At 36.4% G+C, this 27,393-nt stretch overlaps 2 protein-coding genes across 4 annotated transcripts in view; one reads left to right on the top strand and one right to left on the bottom strand.

The window, feature by feature from the left end:
• Positions 1-27,393, top strand: part of Eato (Engulfment ABC Transporter in the ovary) — an 854,933-nt gene that overhangs the window by 818,720 nt on the left and 8,820 nt on the right. For 2 of the 3 annotated variants that reach the window (XM_067766013.1, XM_067766012.1), the window contains one exon: positions 26,218-26,700. The exons of the other annotated variant lie outside the window; for it this stretch is intronic. In XM_067766013.1, the coding sequence (XP_067622114.1) occupies positions 26,218-26,638 (421 nt within the window). In that variant the 3' untranslated portion in view covers positions 26,639-26,700. Of the gene's footprint in view, positions 1-26,217; positions 26,701-27,393 lie in introns of those variants that run through there. 3 annotated transcript variants of the gene reach the window in all.
• Positions 947-3,689, bottom strand: LOC137239164 (uncharacterized). Its single transcript, XM_067764159.1, has 5 exons — positions 3,554-3,689; positions 3,333-3,492; positions 3,150-3,273; positions 2,886-3,080; positions 947-1,243 (listed from the first exon to the last, which is right to left on the bottom strand). The coding sequence occupies exons 1-5, from the start codon at positions 3,687-3,689 to the stop codon at positions 947-949; spliced, it is 912 nt and encodes a 303-aa protein (XP_067620260.1).

The raw sequence follows: 27,393 nt of genomic DNA, 5'->3' as shown, positions 1-27,393 counted from the left end.
CTTTATACACACTACCGTGTTCTCTAATCCTATACAGACTGATCTAATTAAATAGTAGTTCCACCACTCACCCCCAAAGGCTTGATGAAACCTGACTTTTATTTAATCTATATGATGGAGTCAGACATATTATCGAGTTTTTTAAACATTGTGAGTTTTTGAGTTATTCACTCTTTAGGTAAAGGTGTGCGATATATCAGTTTTTCTCTTTTAGTGATCGTGATCTAATCTGTTTGAGGGGGGGGGGGGGGGTTCTTTGCAACTAACCGTTTTATGGCATCAATTACGCTCTATCTTTACAAGTAATACCGAGCATTATCTTATCAGAGCCGTAATAAACTCCTCAAATCTCTTGCTGGCAGTACTTGGGGAAAAGATAAAGAAACGCTCATTACCACTTGCAAAGCAATTGGCTAGCCGATTGCATCTCGTCCCCGATATGGTCGCCAAACCTTGGGGGTGGGGAGGTAGGGATGGCCTGAAGGCGCGGCTCAACCAATCAACTTTTAACGACCAAATATAACTTCGCCTTTATGATTTTTTCGAAAACTTCCAGCATACTATGAGTTTAATAATAGGCCTATGTTGTTGTTGTTATAGCAGTGCTTCGCCCACCTAACAGCCGCGGCCGATCACAAATTGTCATCAATATCCTCTAACGGGAGTCCAAGGAAATTTGCTGTTTCAACAGGGGTGGACCATAATGAGAGGGGTATTAGAGGCAGTGGTTCCACAATACAATTAAAGAGATGGTTGGTGTCATGTGGGGACATATTGCAAGCAGGACATATGATTTGTAAGAGTTTAACCTGTTACAGTATCCAGATCGAAGTTGAGCTAGAGTGACTCGCGTTTCTCTAGGGAGTGTGCGTTCCTCTTTTTCGTTCTGGATTTTCGGTAATTTTTTCACCAAATGGTTGAAACTTATCTGCTTTATCTAGTGTTTTCAAAAACTCATCCATATTAACAAAAAACAGCCATCAGGTAATTTTTCCGCTATCGGTCGCACAACTACATCAGCCTTTATACCTCCACCTGATATTTCATCAACTCGACTGTCATATTCAATGCCAATATAAATATGTAGAGGACCAGCAGTGTATAAAATACGCACACATAAACCTTTATATCCGAATATGCTTTCAGATTCACCAAATATTTGATGTGCCATCATGGGATGAAATACAAGGCTGTCATCTTCCAAATCTTGTTTGCGGCGTACTTGAATATGCGAAACATATAACTTTCGTGCTGTTTATGTTAAATATTTTGTGTAATGCGGATGACTTACTTAATTTAAATTCCACATCTTGGACTGCATCCAGTACGAGGTCCACATATTCCTGTATATCCGCGCCCTCTGGGAATTTGTTCGTTTATCCCTGGAAGAAATGGTTGTGTAGGGCAACCCTTTCAGGTTGCCAGCACAATATAAAGCTTCTCCAAACCCAATTGTCAACCTTTTTATAACTAAACTTTTCAATTTGTTAAACAAAAATAGAAACGCGCAATTTTAAATTCCTTTTCCCCAATTATTGTTCTCTCCAAGAGAAAATAATTGGGGGAATATTTCCGCGGGAATAAAAAATATGGGACCTCCTTTCGGTGGAAGCGATTGGAGTGCTGCCGAATTTCTAGCATTTGGCCAACATACAATAAAATATGGTGCTTAAAATGAATTGAGAAATGAAATTTATTAATTTTAACAGTCTTGTAAAGTAAAAGTACATTTGTACCCCAGGTACTCATATTACAAACTTAAATTGAAAAAAGTTGTTCTACAACCATTTGGACAATATAAATAATTAATAATATAAAAAAACGTTCTTGAAATAAAGTTTTTGTCAACAGGTTTATGTATACCTGTGAATGCAAAAGTAGGAGCAACAAATATACGCAAATGTTATGTTAAAACACTTTGCGAATGTATCGGAAAACGTTTATGAAATCGGTTTACAAATTTTCGTTATACAATTTTAAAAATTTAAAAAAATAACATAGTTGATGAAATTGTTGCTGCAATTTTTGTATGCACAGATGTATGTACTTTAGGTAGTAATTTGTAAAAAATAGCAAAAAGTGTTGCACTACAATATTTATATTATTAAATTTTTTTTTAACTTTTTTTTTTTTGTGTATTAAAATTGATTTTGTTCAAAAAATTTGTTCTGCAAGTTAACGAAAATTCTCTTCTATACATTTCCGCGATATAGCACAGTACCACCAAAAGTAAAACTACCTAGAAAGAAATCATTTTTTCCAGGCAAGTGCGGAAAATGCCCATTATATGTATATAATCTGGGCTTTGAGGACTATAAAAATATAAAGAAAAAGGAATTGGCATGGAGGCAGGTTGAAGCCATGTCATTCTTGGATAATGTACAAGCATTAAAAATAAACTTTTGTAGCACAATCGGTAATGAAAGTGAAAGTACCAGTGTTATTACCCCATCATCAAAGGACTAAACCCCACCACCTCGCAAAAACGATTCTCCACGGCCTAGCGCCGTTTTTTGAATTATGCGTAAAAACTGGTTTTCGTACGCCCTTAGACCACTAATAAGCCTTTACCTTAGTTGGATATATTTCAAGTTTTTTTGAAAAGTGGGAAGAGCGGGTCATTTATTTATATAACCTTCAAGAAATTGAAAATCTATCTATATCCAAAAGTCTTATGAGTGGGCTAATGGTAAGAAACCCAGATTTTATACACAATTAAGATTTTAAAGGTGTCCGGATACTTTCATAACTCGATTTTTGTTATAGTGGAGAAAAGGAATAAGAAAATAAATATTTCTGCACAGGTGGTTTTACTTTTGCCTTTTTGGAAGCACTGCGTTAAAAATTTACATGTTATTTAGGTGGTTTTCTATTTCATAGAATACCAGTGCCGACACTATAGCCTCAATTTCGTTTGCAACGTTCTTCGGAATTCCGGACTCCTTTATTTTGCTGGCCAAAGTTTGAAAATGTAGAAATGTAGAGTCCAATTCTTTTTCTTGAGTACAAAACGCAGAACAAGTATTTTTAATGCTTTGAGAAGCAAGTTCCAGAAAATCGTTAAACTTTTGCTGAGTTTCCTGTAAAATAAATTTTTTACTTTATTAATAAAGTTTACACCGTAAAATGCATAAGTACAATGAACTCACTTTTCGTGCCCTTGCGCTAGGCCGTGGAGAATCGTTTTTGTGTGGTGGTGGCGTTGAGTCCTTTGATGATGGGGAAATGATACTGGTGCTTTCACTTTCAGCATCACTTTCATTACCGATTGTGCTACAAAAGTTTATTTTTAATGTATCAAATTAAATTGTATAGGTTTTTTCTTTAGTTACCTTCGGGATGCTTGTACATTATCCAGGAATGACATGGCTTCCATATAGCGCCATTTTCGTTTCGGACTTGGGGCGCCACTACCCGAAGCAAGCAGCTGGGACCTTTTAATTCGTTTGTAGGAGTCTCGCAAACCCTTCCACCGCTTTTTGCATTGTTCCTCTACATTTTAAATTGAAATTTACACCACATGAAGAAATAAATCTCAAATATGTATACTAACCTTCACTTTGCATAGCAGAGGAGACCTGCCTCCATGCCAATTCCTTTTTCTTTATGTTTTTATAGTCCTCCAAGCCCAGATTATATATAATGGGCATTTTCCGCACCTCTTCAATTAATTTTTCATCTATATCCATATTTAATTTGTTGAAATTGTAGCAATCTATGTATGTAATTCAAGTTTATGAAGAAACAATGTTTTCATATTTTTTCAGGTAATTGTTTGCTTTAGGGTACAACTGCTAAAACTCGTCCAAAAATATCGGGAGAGTTGTCAAAAGGCGCAATTTGGACCCAGGATCACGAATCCGAAAGCGGAAATTAAAAATTATATGTCTGTGAAAAGATATTGCCAAAAAACCGAAAAATGGCTCCGTTGCGCTCCGAAACCGGGGGTGGGATCCATAGTATTTTTGCACAGAACGCCTTTCTGCATTGGCGGCATTCGGCAGCGCTTATAAAAAATTACCCTGGGTGGGTCCAACATCGGTTTGGAGACCAAAACTATATCCGCGCAAAACACTTTTATCCACAGTTTTTCTTGTGGGTACCACAAAATCATCAAAATCACAACAACCACATGAAAATTGTCGGGTTTGTTTGCAAATGTCTCCGAAAAGAAATAAAATGTCAGATTTCCGCTTTCGGATTCGTGGTCCAGGGATCAAGACGCGTCTTTTGACACCTCTCCCGATATTTTTGGACGAGTTTTAGTATTTGTACCCTAAAGTAAACAATTACCTTTTTTCAGTCGAAGATTTTTCTTACCAATAATTTAAACTGTTTCTGTACCGCTTAATATAATGTCAAATAAGTTATTATTATTATAACACCGTGAGATTATAATTAATTTTATTATTTTACCAATTTCACCCAAGAAGAACTTCCAATAAACAAACGCGAAATTACTTGTCAGAAAAGTTAAGAAGAAGCATTAACACTTTGCCGCTTGTCAAAATAGAAATAGATTTAATCTGGCGACAGCGGCATTTGTGGTCGATTGGCGTGCTGCCATGTTGTCGTTAAAAAAACCATCGCCATAAGAACATGTGTAAAAATAATATGACAGATGTGGTGGCTACAGCGCCGTCGTCAATGTGGCAAGCCCTATTGTCCAAAATTTTACTTATTTTCTATTCTGCGTCATAAGTTCAACGCACCTACCAAGTTCCATCGCTTTATCTCTCTTTGGTAATGAATTATCTCAATTTTTCGATTTTTCGAAATTTTCGATATCGAAAAAGTGGGCGTGGTTATAGTCCGATATCGTTCATTTTAAATAGCGATCTAAGATGAGTGCCCAGGAATCTACATACCAAATTTCGTCAAGATATCTCAAAATTTACTCAAGGTTTCGTGTTAACGGACAGACGGACGGACGGACGGACATGGCTTAATCAAATTTTTTTTCGATACTGATGATTTTGATATATGGAAGTCTATATCTATCTCGATTCCTTTATACCTGTACAACCAACCGTTATCCAATCAAAGTTAATATACTCTGTGAGCTCTGCTCAACTGAGTATAAAAAGTGTAACTTGAATTAATATCAAAGACAAAACTTGAATTAATATCAAAGAAAACAAAATGTTGCATAAATATTATAATTGCATAAGTTGATAATATGCAATAGCTTTACCGCGGCAGTCCCCGAGTGCCACACGTCCTTTTTTTCATCAGTTAAAGTCTAACCATGGAATATACAGTATTCCAACCATGGAATGATACAGTAGCAATTATTGTGACGGCCAGGTGGAACATTATCAACTTCGCTGGGTCCTTCAACGCTGCCTCAGTTGAAGAAGACGTAGACGACTTCCCTCTAGAATATGAGCACTCTCTGAACACTGGCTACCAGATTGCCCTTTTAATATAAATGAAAATACCAAGGTTCGGAAAAATTAATTTATGTACCTACATTCGCTTTTTGTTTACACACGAACGCGAATATTTCAAAATTTATTCCCCATTTTCATTCACGAACGGGAATATAGAAACAAATTTCAGTCCCTTAGTGTTCGGTTACGATTGATTCGTTGTTTAATGTTTACAACTTAAACCCGAATTCCGTAATCAACATAGACATGGCACCAGTTAAAATAACATAATTTTTCAAGCCGAAAATCACAAATTCAGAACAAACAGTGGACTCAGTTGTATCAGAAGTATTAACACCTAAGCGGCCAAGGCATGCAAAGGAGGACCATACTAATCTGGAAGTGAGTTAAAAAACAGTTGCCCTTCTATAGGCAGTTCACGATCAGGTGCAATTGGTCTTGCATCGTTGCATAGCATATTTCCATTGCTAACCATTATAATATAAGAATAAAGAACACGTATATGCACCTGTCAAGTATTACAAAATTTGCAATGGAAATGCAATGAGCAAAACAACATTACGAACAGCTGATATTCCCTGCAAGAACCCTTTCGTCAGATCACCAGTTATCTCAATGAAAGCTTCATGCATTTTTTAAGCGTGAATTGATAATTATATGCATGTATGCATAGATGCGATTTATCATATTTTAATTTTATTACTTTGAGCATGCTTTTCTTCCAGCCATTTAGCGATGTATGAGTTGTATAGAATATTTTTTTTTTTACTAAATAATTATTCTGTTAGTCGGGTTGTTTTTTGGTTTGTTGTTTGCTATGCTATACACGATCCAGTGCATTTTTATACAATTGCATTATTTTGTCATTGCATATATAATTATTCGTGAATTGCCAATCATAATCTAAATCAGGTCAACTGCCATGCGTGTGACATTCCGCCGGAACGAAACTGCTAAGGAACATTAAAAAAGATAGTGAGTTTTTTTCTTAAATCAAACTGGGCTGGAAATCTGCTTAATGAGCAGATTCGTGCTTCAAAACCTGATGCTAAACAGACCCGACTATTGAAATTCTGTGAAACGCGTTGGGTTGAACCCCTGGCATCAGTCAGCTTGTTCCATGATTGCTTGGCAATTATCGATTCAGCGCTTGAAGAAATGGACATACTTAAAGTCAGATCAGATGATGTACATTTGTTGTTGTTGTACCGATAAGGACACTCCCCGAAGGCCTTGGGGAGTGTTATCGATGTTGATGGTCCTTTTCCGGATGCAGATCCGGTACGTTCCGGTACCAAGCCCGACCATCTCGAGAACGATTTGTTATGACCACATGCCATCCCGCCCTCCCAACCCCCAGATCCATGAGGAGTTCGGGATCACCAGAGCCTCGGCTGTTAATGAAACAGGATTCGCCGCAATTCATTATTTCGTTGACAGTGCTGCATCCAATCTTCTGCTTGACGAAGAGTTTATGCGTTAATTTACAAAAAGAAGAGTGTGTTCAATACGCGAATGATATTTATGAAGAAATCAAGATCATGCGTTCCAAAGCTGACGAAGTTTTCGGAGATATGTTGAAACCAGCCATTCATATTACAAATTTGATCGGTACTGCGTTTATTGTTCCCCGTAGAGCGGTGCGTCAGACGAATCATGATAGTTATGACGGAAATCCTGAGAAGTACTATCGGGGTTCTATTTTTATCCCATTCCTGGGAATATCGGCCGAAAGCCTTTACTAAAGCCCTGGACATTTGTGATATGGAGTTTTACAGAAAATACACAGCTTTCGCAGTATAGGCGCTACACTGCCACTTACGGTAGCTTCAAGCGAACGTTATTTCTCTACTTTACGGAGAGTAAAAACCTATTTGCATAATAAAACTGGAGAAAAACGTTTGAATGGATTGGCACTGTTGAATATTCACAGAGATATTGAATTTACTCATGATCAGATACTGGATATTCTGCTAAGAAAAGGAAGGACAATTAATATTACTCTATAGGTTATGTGTGTAAATTGATTTGGCGTTATCTCCTCATCGTTTATAGAAATGAGCATCATTACTCAACAACTATTGTAATGATATATATATATAATATGTGTCGAAATGTTAGGAGTAATCAAACAATTGTATTCATCTAAAACAGAAGTTTTTTATTAAAATTTACACAATTCACATGTGATAAACTAACCTAAAACAGAAGAATCAACAATTAAGGTTTTTTACTTCCAGTACTAAGTATTTTGATCGGCAAAGTATTCACAACTTCAATTGATTAATAAATTTTATTTAATAGTATAATAACTTCAATATTAAATTAAAATAGAAGGTTTTATTATAATTTACAAAATTCACAGTGTGTTCAGCTTTCTTTGATATGCTCAGAAATTGTTTTCTTCTCATTGTATTCTAGTACCTTTCTCTTCCTTTCTCTTTCCACTTCTTCGTATCATCGTGTTGCTTTACATAAGGTGCGTTCGCATATACACAACTTAAATAAACAGAGTAATATACAAAGCTTACATCTCCCTTTGGGGCAAGCAAATTAATTGGTATTAATTTGTTTAGTTAGAAATCGGAATTAGCTTTGTTATGTGGTATAGGCCCAAAGATGCTTTTCCTCGTCCAGTATCTATTCTGCAGATGGAGTCTGAAATCATGTCTACTATTTTAAAAGGCCCAATCCTAATTTCATCCATTTTCGATCTGTTTAGTTTATTACTGGCCATAACGTAAACCATATCACCTTTTTTAAATTTATAATTTATTCGATTTTTGTCAAAAATTGCTTTATTTAGATTGTGTGACTTTTTTGATCTAAGGAAAGCTATTTGTCGATCTTCTTCAAGCTTTCCAGGTTCAGCTCGCATTGTCAAACTCACTGGCAGCAAGTCGGTGGGCTCCCCACTTAATAAATACATTGGTGAATATCCTGTTATTGTGTGATTAGTCATATTATATGCTTTTATACAGTCTTTTGCTATTGTCGCCCAGGCAGTTTTCTTATCTGTACTGTTTATTGCACATCTGATTCTGTTGACCAGAGTTTGGTTCAACCTTTCGTTTAAACCATTCGAAAAAGGTGCGTCCACTGCTGTGAAAATTACTTCAATTGAGTTTTCTTTTAAATAATTTTCAAACTCTCTCGATTTTAGTGTCGGGTATTGATCTGAAAGTAATATTTCGATTTTGTTCTCCTTTATCACTTGGTCTATTAGCCTCATAAAGTCCCTTGCTAATTGGGTTTTTGAGCATAAAATATAAGCGAAACGAGTAAAGTGGTCAACTAATAGATGTAGGTATTTCTTTGTAGATCTGTTGCCACCGAATCCTCCTATGGTGTCTATCGACATTATTTGAAATGGTTTTTGGGCTGGTCCTAATTGAGACATTAATCCATACTTCTTATTCAACCTTGTCTTATTTTTAATACAGACTTCGCACTGTTTACAGATTAGTTTTATGTTATCTGCAAGATTTGGCGCTGTATAAAACGGTCTTATTTTTGATTCAATGTGGTTAATCCCAATGTGGCAAAATTGTTCATGTACCAATTTTATTAATTTTTTACTAAAGTTTTCCGAAAGGATAATTTTGTTTTTCTTTTCGTTCTTTTTATAACAAATGCCGTTTTCCATAATAGTATTTTTCAGATTTTTTAATTGAGAATTTTCTTTTTGATCACTCATTATATCTTCTATGGTGATAATATTCACTATTCTCAATTTATCCTCTTTATTTTCATTACTTTCATAAACGGGGTTTCTGCTTAAACAATCAGCTTCGGTATTATTCCTACCTGGATTGTATTTTATCTTAAAATTGTACTGTGATAAGTAATATGTCATGTCTCCTAGTTCATCATCTGTTCTATTTTTAATATTCAAATTTTCCAATGGCTTGTGATCTGTGTAGATGGTAAATGAAGTTCCTATTAACCAATGTTGCCAAAATTTCAAACTTTCTTTTATGGCTAAACATTCTAAAAATATTGCCTTTTTCTTTTTTTGGGATTCATTCAGTTTTTTGGAAAAATATGCTACAGGTTTCATTTCGCCATCTTTTTGCGTTTGCTTCAAAATCGCACCTATTCCTTTGATGCTTGCATCCGTGTATATGAAAGTTGGAGCTTTATTATCAAAAATAGCCAGAATTGGTGATGAACATAAATGGTTTTTTATCGTTAGAAAGGCTTTTTCACAGTCAACTGACCAATAGTACTGACCATTTTTTCTAAGTAAATTATGTAGGGGTTCCAAGATCATTGTTGCATTCGGAATATACTTATTATAAAAATTTACTTTACCTAGAAATTGTCTGATTTGCTTTTTACATTGTGGTGCTGGAAAATCCGCTATAGACTTAAGGTTGTCTTTCAGAGGTGTTATTGTATTTTCCTTTATTAAATGTCCTAAGTATCGTACAGTTCGTGCCGCAAATTTACATTTTGTTAGTTTCAAACGGAATCCTTCTTCGACTATAGCATCTAATAGTCGGGATAAATGTACTATATGTTCATCGAAAGTTTTTGAAAAGATCATAATGTCATCGATGTAATTAATTACAAAATTTGATAGGTTATGTTTTCGTATTATGTTCGATAAGATCCTTTGAAAAATTGCTGGGGATGTCTTTAATCCGAAGGGCAGACATGTCCACTGGTAATGACCCTCCTGTGTAACAAAACCAGTCTTTCTCCTGTCACTAACTCTTAATGGTATAGACCAAAACGCCGAATTGATGTCAAGAGTTGTGAAATATTTACAATTTATTGTCTTTACCATTAGGTCTTCTATTAAAGGAAACGGCTGTGACTGTGGAATTATAATTTTGTTCAGGTCTCTGAAATCAATGCATAATCTTATCTTTTTCCCTTCATCGCGTTTATATGCCAACGTCACTGGCGCTGCGAATGGGCTGTAAGATTCTTCAATTAATTTATGATTTAGTAGCTGCCGAATTTGTTTTTCTATCTCCATTTTGTCATTTAATGAGCACCTGTATGGCCTTTTTGAGCAGTATTTTTCTATTTCAAGGTCTATAAATGCTTCATAATTTTTTACTTGACCTACATCATATTTGTCTTTCGCAAAAATATTTTTATAAGTATTTAGTAAAGTATAAATTTTTTTTCTTTGGTCATCTTTTAAATGCTCAATATCTATATCGAAGTTATCTATATTTATTCCTTCATTGAAATTTATTTCAAATTCATTGTTTGTTTCTACTGGAATATTACTTTCAATTAATTTTGGGTTAGCACTTTCTTGAAGTTGGATATTTAGATTCCTATCATGGGTCAACCCAAACTCCTTTATTGTGTCTAATCCCAAGAGTAGATCATAATTTAAAGTTCCATCACTACATATAAAAGCATGTATTTTTTTCTTTATATTTAATATTTCTCCATCTAGCTTTATTAGCCCTTTAGTTCTTCCCCCACCTCCAATCGTCTTGAATTTACTTTCAATATTATTTTTAATTATATTATTGACATTTATTAGTTTAGAATTTATAAGGGTGATGTTTGAGCCTGGGTCATAAATGCCTGTGCACTCTAATTTATTATTCAACACAACCTTTACTTCAATGAGGGGGGGAACTTCTAGTTTTTTGGGTTCTCCATCTCATCTATTTCCAAAACTAAGTTTGTAGAGTGTTTTGTACTAACGTTTTTGTCATCATCTTTGAACCAGCATGAATCTTCGGAGTGGAATCTGTTTTTCTTTAGTTTTTTAAAGCAAGTTTGACATGGTTGTTTATTATTTGAGTCTGTGGCTGGTTTTATGTTTTTTTTTTGGAGTATTAGGTCCTTTTGAAACATTTTTAATCAGATTTTCATGCATTCTTAGTTCATTAAACAGAATTGTAGTATTTTCTAGCTCTTGTCTATCTAATTTGTTAATAATGAATATTGGTAATCCTGCAACGATCAAATCAGTCAATGTTCTGGTATCAATATTTTTATTATATTCTAGTAATAAACGTTCTTTTTTTAATGCAAAGTCGAGCAGAGAACCATTCAAATATTTGTAGGTTAATGCATAAATGATTGAAGACCAATTTTTACTAGCAAATGTTTTTATGAAATTGTCTTTCCAAATTTGCCATCCAGAGTCTAGGCCATGTTTTATTCGCATTGATTCATACCAATTTTTTTCAGAGTCATTTAAAAGTAATCTTAGGATGCCAATTTTTTCTGTATCAAGTGTTAATTCTAATCTACCACATTCATTTTCAAAGGTCTGCAACCATTGATTTGCGTTTGTTGTTTTACAATCAAATTTTGTTAGAACCATTTTCTCAAACAGCTTGTTTAAATTCCTATTCTTCTCTTTGTTGGTGTCGTTTTCACTTAGTTTCATTAAAATGCTAATTAAGTTTGCATCTGCTGTTGTTTGTTGTAATTTTGCTGGACTTGGTGTACTTTGAGTAATTTCTTCTAGCAGATAATCGTTAAACATCATATTCCCACTCTCATCGACATATAAAGCTAAAACTTCATGTGGCATAGACACCCAAACATTTCTAAACTGACCCCGTTTTTGTAGAGTCTTCTTTACCTTTAGAAATTCTGGTAGCTTTGTTAGTTGGAGGTGGTTTTTAGCTGCTTGATAATTTAGTGGTAACTTATATTTCTTTCCATCTTCAGTAGTAAGAGATTTAATGGCGACGGTGTTACTCTTTTGATCCTCATCTGCTACCAATTCAATTTCAAGCTGTAATCTTGCCATTATCTACTTATCCAAAACTCAGAAAATTGTTGATTTATAATATGTGTCGAAATGTTAGGAGTAATCAAACAATTGTATTCATCTAAAACAGAAGTTTTTTATTAAAATTTACACAATTCACATGTGATAAACTAACCTAAAACAGAAGAATCAACAATTAAGGTTTTTTACTTCCAGTACTAAGTATTTTGATCGGCAAAGTATTCACAACTTCAATTGATTAATAAATTTTATTTAATAGTATAATAACTTCAATATTAAATTAAAATAGAAGGTTTTATTATAATTTACAAAATTCACAGTGTGTTCAGCTTTCTTTGATATGCTCAGAAATTGTTTTCTTCTCATTGTATTCTAGTACCTTTCTCTTCCTTTCTCTTTCCACTTCTTCGTATCATCGTGTTGCTTTACATAAGGTGCGTTCGCATATACACAACTTAAATAAACAGAGTAATATACAAAGCTTACATATATATATATATATATATATATATATATATATACTAGCGACCCGCACCTTGTTTCAGCCAGGTTGCAATATTTAAAAATAGTAATTTGTTGTTGCATTTTGAATTAATGGTTCAATTAAGATATAAAGATAATTCATAAAAAAATTAAGTCAAAAGCGAAGTTAAATATATATGCATACATATTCACTGTTCATATACACTTAGTTTTTATTTTCTTTCTTATAAAATTTCATTGTATACAATGTTTGCAGCTTTTCCATCAGGAGTCACAATATATAAATTATCTTTGTTTGTTCCACGGGATAGAGCTACATATAACTGCCCATGTGTGAAACATTGAGCTCTTAGGTCCAAACCGGCTACCTTAAGTGTTTGTCCTTGAGCCTTATTGCTACTGCAAAACATAATTTGGCTGGAAACTGTAGCCGTTTAAATTGAAATGGGAGATCTGTTGTGACTATCGGGATTCTTGGAATCAACACATTTTCTCCAGCACCACAACCAGTCAAAATTGAACATTCAATCAAACCTTATTATGAAAAGCTCGGCTCAAAAACTTATTTAAATCGTAACATTAAATAATTATTAAAATATTAAACTGTGTGGACGAAAGTTAAGGAAAAATTATCTTACTTAATTGCTTTCATTTCCTCTCCTTTCCTTTTTCTTTTCCTTTTTTCTTTCCTTTCTCTTCCCTTCCTTTCCTTTTCTTTCCTACTTTCTCTTCCTTCCTTTATTTTCATTTCCTCTCCTATCCTTTCTTATCCTCTTTCCTCCTATCCTTTCTTTTTTTGTTTCCTTTCCTTTTCCGTCCTTTCGTTTGTTGTCCGGTCCTGTCTTCTCCCTTCCTTTCCACCCTGTAACTTCCTCTCCTTTTATTTTCTTTCCTCGTCTTTCCTGTCCTTTCGTTTCCTCTTCTTTCCTTTTCTTTCCGTTCCTTTCCTATCCTTTACTTTCCTTTCTTTTCTCTTATTTGTCCTTTCATAAAAGTTCACCGAAAAATTATACCAAATAATATAGAAAATCGCACTGTATGGTACTGTATGGTACTAACCTTTGCAATAATATTGATAAAAAAAAGCTCACTTTTGTTTTGATTTTAAATTAAATAAAATAAATTATTAGCACAGCCTAAACCACTTACGTACAAATACTAATAAGCAATTTGGTGAAAACCAACTGTTCTTTCTAAAATAACTCCTTTAGGGCTGCCATAAAAAACATTAAAAATGGATACTCATTTAATTTGTCTTTACGATCAGCATACAAATTAACATACAAAATATATTGAAGAATTTAATCTCCTTAGTGCACAAATATTAGCATACACATACAAAAATACCAAAAAAAATGTTGTTTGAGAATTTTAAGGAAATGCCCAATATTTTTAACGAAAGAGTATTTTTCAAGAGATGTATGCATTCTTAACCATTTATGTTGCATTAATTTGGCAACATGCATAAATATGTATGTACATACATATGACAAGCTGATATGATATGAAAATACATACATACATCCATACATATGTATAAATGTACTCCCGAAGTTAAAGAACGCAGCGAATGCTATGTATGTACGTATGTGACGCATCATGTCTCACTCAATCCAATTTGCGCGCAGTTGACAGCGAACAACCACACACACTGCACTTTTTGGTCAAAATTTTCCTTTTGTTTAAACATTTTTGATGATATAAGAAAGGAATAAAGTATTTCTTTGATGCAGAACGAAGGTAAATATTTCAAAGTTTTACTGCAGAGTAGAATTTTTTAAATCCATCCATCCGATTATGAGTTATAGCTGTGTAAACAAAAATTTTATGATTTTTGACTATATTTTGGCAATATGCCACGCCCCTATGAAATATGACTTCAAATTATATTGAAAATATCCATCTCACGTAGCTCAGATTTCAAAAGCAAAAACCCGTTTTAAAATCGGCGCATTCTGTGTGAAGTGATGTGCGTACAATGACATTTAGCGACTCAGTGCACAAATATTAGCATATACATGCAACAATACCAAAAAATAAAACTATTGTTTAAGAAATTTAAGGAAATGTTCAATATTTTTAACGAAAGAGTATTTTTCAGGAGATGTATGCATTCTTAACCATTTATGTTGCATTAATTTAGCAACACGCATAAATACGTATGTACATACATATGTCAAGCTGAGGAGCGAATGCTATATATGTACATATTGAACGCATCATGTTTCACTCAAACCAATTTGCGCGCACAGTTGACAGCGAACAACCACACACACTGCATTTTTTGGTAAAAAATTTCCATTTGTTTAAACAATTTTGCTGATATAAGAAAGGAATCAAGAATGTTTGTTTATGCAGAACGAAGGTGTATAAGTTCACTCTAAAGGCACAGCACAAACTGCAACATGTCTTCTCCCCGCCCGACGCGTTGATGGGTTAAGGCGGCATCAACCCCGTCCAAGGCCGCCCATTACTCAGCTTCGATCTTTTTCCGAGCCGAGTGGCTTTGTACCGCTCTCTGGTGGTTTTGCGCGCGGGCTCGTGCGGTCGCCCTGTCTCGGTGTCGAGTGTTGTCGTGTCGTCCCGCGTCATTGTCCAGCCGTCGAGCTCGGTGTGAGAGGGTGTGGTGGCCGGGTAAACACTTCCGGCAGCTAGACGGAGAGTCACATGCCCCTGTACTGTGCGACACAGCCAGATAGTTGATGCAGTACCGGTGGTTCCTCGCGCACTCGTAGCGCTCCCCCGGCTTCATTGCGAGGAACGCCCGACACTGCCTTAGCACATGTCGCTGACCACATAGCCGGCATTTCTGGATCTCCATAGATCTGCGGGTCCTGTAGAGACAAGAAAAGAAAAATACGTATTTCTCAAGAAACGGGTTAGAAAAATTTGTTGGTGAGGGTAGCTTATATTATTCTTTCCAGATTGCTAGGGGCATGAGGCAGAGGGTACCAGAGAGTACCAGAGGTAGGGTTAGCACTGTTAGACACTTGGTAGCACGCACAGTTTGGCAATATTCCGTGTTATTAGTCCGTTTTGGGTTTTTAGTTCCACAACTCGAAAATGGTTATCCGATCCAGGGTGTAAAGTGATTACCCGCCACAAACGCCATTCGTTCGGGGATAGTAAATCATACTTTACCACCACTAAATCTCCAACTTCAATATTGCGTTGAGGCACTCGTTCTTCCATCGTGTGCTGAACTGGTGGTGAAGCACTTTTAATTTGTGCCATTTATTGGCCAGGGTGATATGCTCTGCAGTTGGTTCCGCCAGTGACAAGAGTGGCGCGCCACGTAGGAAATGCCCTGGGGTTAGGACTAGGGGATCCATTGGATGTTGGGGCATAGGGGAGAGCGGTCCGGACTTGAGGACCACCTCTATGCGTACTAAGAGGGTAGTGAGCTCTTCGAAGGAGAACTTCAAGTTTCCTGCTACCTTCGTAAAGCGTATCTTGAAATTTTTGACGGCCGCTTTCCATAGACCACCCATGGGTGGAACGTATGGTGGGATAAATTTTCGTGAGAATCCGTTAGTTGTATGCTTTTGGCGACGTCTGTGACGACTTCCTTGAGGATGTGGTGAATTCCCTATGTAGTACGCGATGTGCGCCGACGAATGTTTTTCCATTGTCAGAAAATATCTGATGGGGTAGGCCACGGCGGCCAGTGAATCGGGCAAAGGCTGCGTTGAAGGCGTTCGTGGTGAGGTCAGTGCACACTTCTAAATGAACAGCCTTTGTGGAAAAAAGACGAACACACAAACGTAAGCTTTCACATACGAAGCTCGGCGAAGGGGAGAAGTTTTTACCAAAAATGGTCCAGCAAAGTCGACTCCTGTTGTATGGAAGGGTAAGGAATATATTGACCTCTCGGGTGGCAAAGCTACAATTATCTGCGTTTTCATCTGCTGTTTGTAGATGGTGCAGGCTTTGCAGTGGAAGATGAGCTTTTTGACCTTTTGCTTCAGACGTGGAATGTAGTACTGTTGCTGTACCATTCGGATCATAAGCTGTTTTTCGGTGTGCAGCAGGTTCGAATGGAGGAAGTCCAACAGAAGAGAACAAAATCGAGAGTTTTCGGGTATGATAATGGGTCCCGCTCATTAAAGCTATATGTGGCATAGGCTAATTTTCCAGAAAATCGCATGACTCCTGAGTCATCTAGCATGGGGTTTAAAGTCAGAAGGGTGTACTTTTTAGGTAAGGGTCCTGACGTTTGAAGCAGCTCTATCGGGGCCGTTCCGTTGAGTTTGAAGGATAATTTTGATTTTGGCATCATTCACTTCGGCATAGGTGAGGTTGAGCGTGGCTGGAACTTTCAGTTACCTTGCTTTCCGGATAAACCCCAACATATAGGCCACGACTCTAAGCGCTCGCGAAAACGACGAAAAACGGTCGAGTATGTCTGTATTTTCTTCCTGCAGGGTGTGGAATACCACCACATCTCATTGGTCGGGGGGAGTTGGGTATGATAATTGGGTCCCGCTCATTAAAGCTATATGTGGCATAGGCTAATCTTCCAGAAACTCGCATGACTCCTGAGTCATCTAGCATGAGGTTTAAAGTCAGAAGGGTGTACTTTTTAGGTAAGTGTCCTGACGTTTGAAGCAGCTCTATCGGGGCCGTTCCGTTGAGTTTGAAGGATAATTTTGATTTTGGCATCATTCACTTCGGCATAGGTGAGGTTGAGCGTGGCTGGAACTTTCAGTTTCCTTCCTTTCCGGATAAACCGCAACATATAGGCCACGACTCTAAGCGCTCGCGAAAACGACGAAAAACGGTCGAGTATGTCTGTATTTTATTCCTGCAGGGTGTGGAATACCACCACATCACATTGGTCGGGAGAAGTTGATGGACTGATAAGCCAATTAGGTCCTTCCCACCACAATGGACATTCGACTAAGTCCTGAGGCTTACAGCCTCGAGTGTCCAAATACGTTGAGTTATCGTTGCTGGAAACGTATCGCCAACTGGCGTTGTCAACGTTTTTAAGAATTTCTGATGTCCTGTTAGTGACTTACGTTTTCCAGGTATGGGGTGGTTTTTCTAACCATGCCAGTACGATGGCAGAATCGCACCAGAGAACGAGTTCGTGTTGGGGTAGATTCAGCTCACTTCCTAACTGTTTCACTAATTTGGAGAGTAAGACTGCTCCACATAGTGCCAACCGTGTAACACTCGCGGTTTGAAGGGGTGCTACTTTGCTTTTAGCAGCTAGCAAACGGGATGAAAACCTATTTTCATGGGCTTCTACCCGAAAATATACACAGGCACAAAATGCTTTTTCCGAAGCATCTGAAAATCCAAGTAGCTGGATGAGTTTATCGGGGGAATACTATACCCACCTAGGGATTTTAATTTCTCTGATGTGAGGTAAATTTTCATAAATTGAGGTCCATTTTTTGGAGAGCCCCGGGCTTCACGTCTTCGTCTCAATCCGTTCCTTCCATCCAGAGCTGTTGCAGCAACATTTTACCCAGAATCATTATTGGCGATAGCCATCCTGCGGGGTCAAACAGTTTCGCAACTGCTGATAAAATCTGCCTTTTTGTAGTCGTGTTTTCTGCTGATGGTGGATCATACGTATAGTTGAAGGTGACGGTTAGTATGTTCCACTGAATTCCAAGGGTTTTTGTGGAACTCGAATCGTGGAATTTAAGAAAATCAACGTCTAGAAAATCAGGGTCGGGAACAGGTTTTAAAATTTCAGAGTGATTTGCCGACATCTTTCTCAAAGGGAACCCTGCCGATTTTAAGGCTCCGATAACTTGAGTCATGAAGTACAAAGCGGACTGTATATTATGACCGCCTGACAAAATATCGTCAACATACGTTTCATTTAATCAAATATTTGCGAGCGGATATTTGTCTTGACAGCAGGTCCGACGAGAGTGAGGGGGAATGGGGGGATTCCCCCGGGCCCGGAGTTTCTCAGGGGGCCCGCCATTTAGAGGTAGTAAGACATTTTTTTTTAATTCAGGGGAGTCTTTAGTTGTTCAATGTGCAAATTTTAAGCCGAACTTCAAAAGCAACGAATATTGATAATGATTTTTTGTCTGGGCCTGAGGAGACAATAAAAACATCAAATAAAAATTTACATATGTTTACATGAATCCGAATTTTAAAGTTTTCGTGGTGACACTGATGAAGGTTAATCTTCAAAAAGTCTTCCAACAATACCACCAACTCTGTATCAAAGTCCAGATTATTTAAACGACTTTGATATCGGTACCGTGAATAATGAGTTTTTGCTATCTGAAGAAGTCAACGAAATAATTCGTCGAGGTCATCAAATTGTCTTGTAATTTTTCCACGTGATTGTCATGACGAGGCATTTCCTACCTCGTTGTTAAACAGAATCTTGGCAAATAGAGAGAAAGTAGAGCGTGACTGGTTAGTGTGGAGTGACAGTAGCAATGCTTTTTATTGCCTACCATGTCGTCAATTAAGCACCAATACTTTAAATCGGCCTAAAATTTGTTCTGCGGATACTCGATATTCCAGGTATGGAAGAAGCTACACTATAAACTGCCATCACCCGTAAATACTCAAGATCACATTAAATGTTATATTCAGTGGCGATCTTTACAAAATAGAATTCAAAAGGAGGCTAGAATTGATACACTTATCAATGACCAGCTAATCACTGAAACTCAAAAGTAGAAAGAAATTTTATATAGAATTTTGGACACTATTTTATTTTTGGGTGAAAGAGGTCTAGCTTTCAAAGGCGAAAGTATATATCTTGGTGAACGAAACGATGGACATTTTTTGGACATCTAAGAACTCATGAGCCAAAATGATCTGACACTCTGATACTCATTTGGACAAATTTAGGACTTCACAGCAGCAGCACACACGTTTACTTCACTATCTTTCCCCAGACATTCAGAACGAGTTTATAGAAATTTTGCAAAGCACGTGAGGGAAACTATATTAGATCAAGGCAAGAAAGCCAAGTATTTTGCTATTATCGTTGATGCTATGCCTGATGCTAGTCACGTTGACTACGTTCATTTTACGCTAACTCCATTTCAATTCGAAAGCATTATATTTTACAATTCAAAATCGGTTTTTGGCTTTCGTGAGTTGTAACCAAAAAACTGGTCAGAAAATTGCTGACCTAATTTGCCATACATGATTGAAGATTGTCGTGCACAAGTCGTACCCGGCCCCAATATGAAAAGAGCTTACAACGGAGCACTACGTTAGGTTAGGTTAGGCGGTAGCTGCCCTGATAAGAAAAGCTCACTTGGACAACACGAAGATCCATGGTGATACCACATACACCAAAAATAATGGTGACTTAGATCTAGCTACTTAGAGAATCGTTGGGTAGCAGCAATAAAGCTCCGAATGATACCGATCTCAACTTTGGATAAATCTTCGGGAGATGCAAGTGAGTCGCGACCGAAGCACTTTCGCCTTGTTTTGGCAAAAGCTGGGCAATCAAGTATAAAGTGATTTGGTGATTCCACCTCATCATCCTCCATACAGCGGCAGCAGGATGGAGTTTCCAGTATATTGAGACGAACCACACGGATACTCATGGGACAGTGCCCTGTCAAAACCCCAATGACCATTGACAGGAGAGGCTTAGTGAACCCAATTATTTCAGCAGACGTCCTGCCATCCACTTTCGGCCAGAAAGATCTTGCTACCCTGCACGACGTGATGTCTGCTGAGTGATGAATTGCTGAGCTGACTCGAGGCCCACCTATGGAGGAGCCATCCACAGGTGGCCAGCGGAATCCCGAAATCACTATGGCCCGGGACGCAGATAATCTTAATTGAAAAATAATTCGATGCAATCTCAAGCGAGGTCAGGCACTCCCAGACCAGCCCCTATCGCACTGTATTTGAGCTCAAGGCCTTGATAGCCGCTCGACTATCAGAGTAGATGTTAAATTCCCTAACCGCATTAGGAGCACTACGTCGCATTCTCGACAAAAACTCGGCTCGGGTGAGCGCAGCAAAATTTGTCGAAAAATATAAGTCGGACATTTCTCAAAGCTTAGAATGTGAAATAATTCACTTGAAACACATTTACGAAGCAAATTTTGATAATGGTCTGTCACCATTGGAATTGCTAAATGCCATCTATGTTCAAAATCTGTATACAATTTTGCCCAACATTTGTGTTGCTTTACGTATCTTTTGCACTATACCTGTCACTGTAGCTAGTGCAGAACGTTCCTTCAGCGTCCTTGTTGCAAGAATCAAAAACTTTCATAGATCGTGTTCATCTCAAGAGCGAGTTTCAGGACTTGCCACGCTTAGTGTTGAATCCGTTTTGGCAAGACAATTAAATTTTGATATTATTATAAAACTTTTGCAGCGAAAAAAGCAAGTAAAGCCACTCTTTGATATCCGAACTTTCTATATTGAATAATTAAAATTAATAATCGTCAAATTTATCAGAAATGTATTAAAATGTTAACAAATAACTAGAAAAGATTATTTGAAACAATATGTGGCTGTTAAAAGAGAATTTTATTTCTACGTTGCAATAAAATAGTATAAATAGTAAAGATCCTGTGTTTATTTTATTGTCAGCTCTTAGTCATTTAGTTGATGGGGCAAAATTTTTTTTGATGTAATCCATCAAGAATGATTCATGAATGCAGAGGTGGATCCAGGGGAGGGGGGGGGGGGGGGGGGGCGATCGCCGCCCCTGCTCTGATCTGGAACTTATGAAAATTATAAAAGTTTGTTTTACTTACATATACAATTTTGAAATTTTTAGCTTTTATGTATTTTTTTATGTATGTATATTGTATAATCTATAAGATTGTCCTAATCATCCCCGTCCCAAATCGTGCTGAATCCGCCCCTGCATAAATGAGACGTCATTAATTCAAGTTAATCAAATGTAATAGTGGATTTTTTATAGGGGGCCCCTAAATTGCTTAGTCCCGGGCCCGGATTTTCTCTCTACGGCCCTGCTTGACAGTCGTGGGCGAGTTGGTGTAGGGTTCGAATTATAAAATATGGCGTGCAATTTACACCAAAGGTAACTGTTTTTAGTCGAAAATTTTCTATCGGCAGAGTTGGATTTTTTCGAAAAACGATTCGATAAAAATCTTTATCCTCTTCATGGATGAGTATTTGGCGATACATTTTCTCAATATCGCACAGTGGCCAATTTGGCTTCGCTAGCGGCATTTAATTAAAATTTTCAAATTTGAAAAACCGTTAATTTTTTTTTAACAATCGATAACAAATACATTCACTAGATTTGTATCGATTTTTAAAAGCTCAGCTTACAGCTGATGAACAGCTGTGAGCTGTCAAAGTCAGCACATGTTTCTGCAAGTGTTGTGCAAAATATTTCCGCCTTTTTGATCATCGTTTTCGTATTCGTGTTAAACTTGCAAATTTTATTATTTTCATTAAAAGTTTTGTTATATACTAACGCCAAGGTATGTATTATATAAAAAAACTGTGGTTGTGACTGTGTATACTTATGTTATTTATAAAACGCAATCGTGTTTAAGTGTATTAGCAACTCGCGCATTGTAACGTACACCTGTTTTTCGTGGATTAGAACTTTCAAAATTCACCTAGATTCAGTGTAATTTTAAATTTTCCTATATGTGTAAACCATTGTGTGTCCAAAATGTCCAAAATGAACTGCGAGTACCTGCGAGCCTTCAATTTATTGTACTTTTTAGGCAAAATGTCTGTGTCAAAACGCACCCTTTTTTTAATATGGCATGAAGAAGCGATCCCCACCAAGAAGTTTCTCGCCGTAGAAAATTATGTTTTTGGTACCGTTTTGAGTAAAATTACCTATACTCAGAAGGAGCAGTGCAAAAATGGAAAGAAACTGCGCAATTTTGTTAGTAGGCTTATCCAAAAGTGGAAGGCCTGTGGCAGAAGTAAGGTGTTTTTCGAAAAAATTAACCAAGAATGGCTAGATACACCATTGGTATTGTTGGGAAAAAAAGCAAATGAAAATATTGGACGGCCGGAAAAAGAGCTTTCCAAGTGCTGCAGAAAAACGCAAGTCAATAAGATGTCAAAGCTTACAGAGGAAGTGTCATGTGAAGGATTGTTGGTAGCTGCAAGCTGCAGTTTATATAAAGCTGGAAAGCGCAGTGCTTCCAAAGTTGTAGAAATGGTAAATGGCGATGAGGAGTTTAACGAAAAGGTAATACAAAATATAAACAAACCAAAGCCCCTTCCATCCAAATTTTCGGACGATAAAGCGCTATTTGTAGATCTTGGACATACCAGATACACTTGGAACTTGAATAAGAAAGCAGCAAAAAACCAAAACGCCGATATATATCCATGCTACGAAAAATTACGCTTCGCCAAAAAAAAGTGCTATCCTAGTGACATTACAGTCACTGATTATTATGCTGAAGTGCCACTACAAAGTCTTGTGGACCATACAATAAACAGGATCATGGAAGCACACTCTGAAAGTTTTGAAATCCCATCTGCTGTCTACAAATGGGGTTGTGATGGCAGCAGCGGCCATTCCACATGTAGGCAAAAATTTAACGACTGCGAAGGAAACATGAGAGACCAATATTTATTTTCAATTTGTATTGTACCACTGCAAGTGCAGAACGGACCGACAGTTTTATGGAAAAACAATCGACCTTCTTCTACACGATACTGTCGACCAATCAAAATACTTTGCGACGAGGAAACGGCGGACCTGAGTCACAGGGAAATTGAAAATATTAAGAGCCAAATATTAAATATTGTACCAACATATGTAAACTCATTGATTATTGATCACCAATTTCACATGACCATGCTTGATGGTAAAACTTTCAGCGTCATTTCAGAATCTTCTTCGCAAATATGCGGAATCTGCAAGGCAGCACCGAAAAATATGAATGACTTAAATTTGGTGAAGAGCTTTCCAATTAAAGTGAACCTCTTTCAATATGGGCTATCCAGTCTCCACGCCAGGATAAGGTTTTTTGAATGTATTTTGCACATATCCTATAGAATACCAATAAAAAAGTGGCAAACTCGTGGTGCTGGCAATGATATTGTTGGACAAAATAAAACAAATATACAGCAGAAGCTACGAGAAGAAATGCATTTGTTGGTCGACATACCAATGGCTGTTACTGGAAATACCAACAACGGAAATACGGCAAGAAGGTTCTTTCAACAACCAGATTTAGCCGCTCGTATAACTGGGGTGAACGAAAATTTAATATATCGATTCAGCGTCGTCTTACGAGCACTTGCATGTGGATACGATATAAACACGGAGGCATTCAGACTTTACGCAATGGAAACTGCCGAAATTTTTGTTACTTTATACCCTTGGTTTTACATGCCCTCGTCTGTTCACAGAATTTTAATCCATGGAGCAGACATAATCAATCATTTTTCGCTTCCAATTGGTATGATGTCCGAGGAAGCGCTTGAAGCCAGAAATAAAGATTATCGGAACATCCGTGAAAATAATACCAGAAAAAATTGCAGAAAAAATACAATGGAAGATATAATTAGCGCTCTTTTTGTTTCTTCCGATCCGTTAATATCTTCATTGTCCAACGGCTCATCAATTTCCTATTCCAGAAATATTAGTTTCGATAAGGAAGTTAAAAGCTTGCTTATAATGCATCATTTTGAAGATGATTTCTCTGAATCAGATACTGAAGAATCTGATTAATATTTCTTTTATAATATGGTTTCTCTTTGAGTTGACAATTTTTTTCTTATTTTATATATGAATATATGGTGGAAAATGTTTATTGAATTAAAAACAAATTAAAAAATTTAAAAAAAATTAAAAATTAAAAAAAAATTAAAAATAAAAAATTAAAAATTAAAAAAAAAATTTAATTTTTTTTCCGAAAATTGTTTGATTTTTTTCTGAATTGAGAAAAAAAAATTTTTGAAGATAACTTCTTTACTTTGGAAGCTATAAATAAAATGCCGCTAGCGAAGCCAAATTGGCCACTGTGTATCGCCGTGAAAAACAAACTTATAAAGTCGCCATTTAAGTATCACGATCATTAAATAATTTTGTAGTATGGGGCCTGTATGGAGGACGTCGTTTAACGAGTTGCCAGAATGTGACATTTTTGATGCGTTGAAGACGACTCGCACTTTTGTGACTTTGCTGCCGGGTTTTATGATAGCATGATGGGGTAGATAAAATAATAGATATTTATTTACTATCTCTAATTATCTCTTGTTGGGACGCGGGTTCCATGTGATCCATGGGTAAATATTCATTAAGGACTTCAAAATATATGTCTCATTTTTTGTATTTATATTTTTGGTTTTTTTTTCTCATAGATTTTCACTTTTTATCATATATTTTGTTTTTTGTTTCAAGGATTTTATTTTCTTTTTCTCAAAATTTGTTTCTCACAAAACTTTTTTCGTTTGCAACTTCACCCTAACGCGTTTTTTATACACATTTCCAAATATTAAAGGTTTTTTTCTTTGAAACTTTTTTCTCTTTTTCATATTCATCCTAATATGTTTTTTTGTTGTTTCCACCAATTTTTGTTTGTAAAAAATTTTTCTTTTTCTTATTAAATTGTGGAGCTTTTCGGCCGATTTTTTGAAATAAAACCATCGTTTATTTTATCTTCTACGCGTTTCGACGCATATTCGCGTCTTCCTCAGGAAGGCTTTAATAAATATACGAAAAACAAGATATTTATATTAATCGAATTACATTACATTTCTTTTTCTTGTCACACTAACCTTAATAATGTATTTTGTGCACATATGTATGTATGTATTTTTTGTAAAAATTTTCTTTGTTGAATTCTTTTCTTTTTGTATGCATTGTTTTATACTTAAAAACTTTGTTTTTGCTATTTCTTTCTGTGTAAAAATTTGTGTTTGTTTTAAATTTTAATTAAATTTTTTTCTTTTTGGTCGCTGGTGTTTTTGGCCGCGGTAGGACCATGTATAAGTTCACTCTCACAGCGCTGTATTTATTAACAAGAGGGCACGAATGTTTAATTAAGTATATATCCATCTATCCGTTTATCAGTTATAGCTGTGTAAACAAAAATTTTATGATTTTTGACTACATTTTGGCAATTTGCCACGCCCCTATAACATATACCTTCAAATTATATTGAAAATATCTATCTCACTTAGCTAAGCTTTCAAATGCAAAAAGCCGTTTTAAAATCGGAGCCATCTGTGTGAAGTGATGTGCGTACAATGACATTTAGTGACTTTATTTTATAAGATTTATAGATTCAACGTCTTCATTCGATAATTTATGAATTCATTGCAAGTACATATATAATAATGGTACTGTCTACTTTGTATGTTTACATATATGAGTGAGTTTTGTTATTCATACCTCCGATTATTATCTTTCCATTTGTGTTGTGAAGGTTCTATTGGAGATTTCAAATCTACATGCATCTGTAAGAGAGGCAGGGCGTAGTGAGGTTTTATTGAGAAGAATTTCGTTGAAGCAGGGTCGTAATTTCATTATTGTCTATGTCCATTACAGAAATTACACGGATTGCATATATTTTTGCGTATATCTTGCTGTAATGAATTTACAAACCGTGCAATTTATGCATTACGTGACAAAGTGAATCTCCCTAATGCAATAAAAGAATAACTGTTTGTTATTATTATTTTTAACTATTTCAGTATGGATGAATGTGAGCACCTGTGCAATAGACTTGCGATAATGACGGGAGGAAAATTTAAATGGTCAGGACATGTACCAGATTTAAAAAAGGAGGTTGGAACTGGTTTTACCATAAAAATTAAACTTAAGTCTGAAGAAGACTATGTAGTCGATGGAATAACAGAAGAGCTGGAGAAACTATTCACTGATTGCGAACTAAGAGAAAATCATGCTGGGACTGTTACGTATTTCATAAAAAATATTGTTGAACTTAAATGGTCGGATATATTTGAAAAAACACAAGTGTTCAGCAGTATATGTTCAGACTTTTTTGAAGATTATTCAGTAAATGAGACAACGTTGGAGGATATTTTCTTAAAATTCGGAAGCAATAAGAGGCGAGCTTGCATTGAACGACAAAACGATTTAAATGATGTTTAAACTTAAAATGAAATTACAGTAAGATGAAAATATAGTTTATTTATTTCAAGTACTTTATAATATTTAATGTGTATTTCAATAACTTTCAAATGGACATTGGTCGCCATGTAATCACAATACAACTAAATGGCTACACTGAATACATAGCTTGCTGACGCCGATAAGCGTGGCGTTTAAATTTTGTATGGAAAGATAAGAGCGGATACGGTTGTGTCGTCTTTTTTTTCATGCAAAATTTAATCGGAAACGCATATTCGTGTCGACAAGAACAAGGTCAATATTGTGTTCAAGGACCGAAATATTCGCAAAAAAGCAGGTGGAAAAACTATTCAATAAATTGTTTGTTCGAGAAATATACATTCTATGGATAGCAGTTGATTGTTTGTTTGCGTTTTTTTTACTAGCCCGATCTACGATTATTCCCTCACTAGCTAAGCACCTTGGTGATGCTCTGAGGGATACGCCAAACTCCATAGCGCCTGTCTATTTGTCTGAGCGGCGTAAGAGCTTGCATCTACGCCGTTTCGCATAACAGAAGCCCTGGTAACAACGACTGCTCCACTGTATGCTCTATACACTCCGCCAGTAGAGCTGGTGGCGAAGAATGTAGCGTTAACAACTGCAACGGGACTCAATGCTCCGGAAGCTTTAGCGCAAGCCATACGACCATAGTTGTATATCGTTATCAAATATTGAACGGACAGACTACTTAGTTCTCTACATGAGCTTCGCTGGGTCTCTTACAGCGACGATAA

The sequence above is a fragment of the Eurosta solidaginis genome, chromosome 2 (assembly GCF_040869045.1).
Source record: "Eurosta solidaginis isolate ZX-2024a chromosome 2, ASM4086904v1, whole genome shotgun sequence".
NCBI lineage: Eukaryota > Metazoa > Arthropoda > Insecta > Diptera > Tephritidae > Eurosta > Eurosta solidaginis.
The sequence above is the reverse complement of the archived record's forward strand: the minus strand, read 5'-3'. Positions and strand labels throughout refer to the sequence as shown.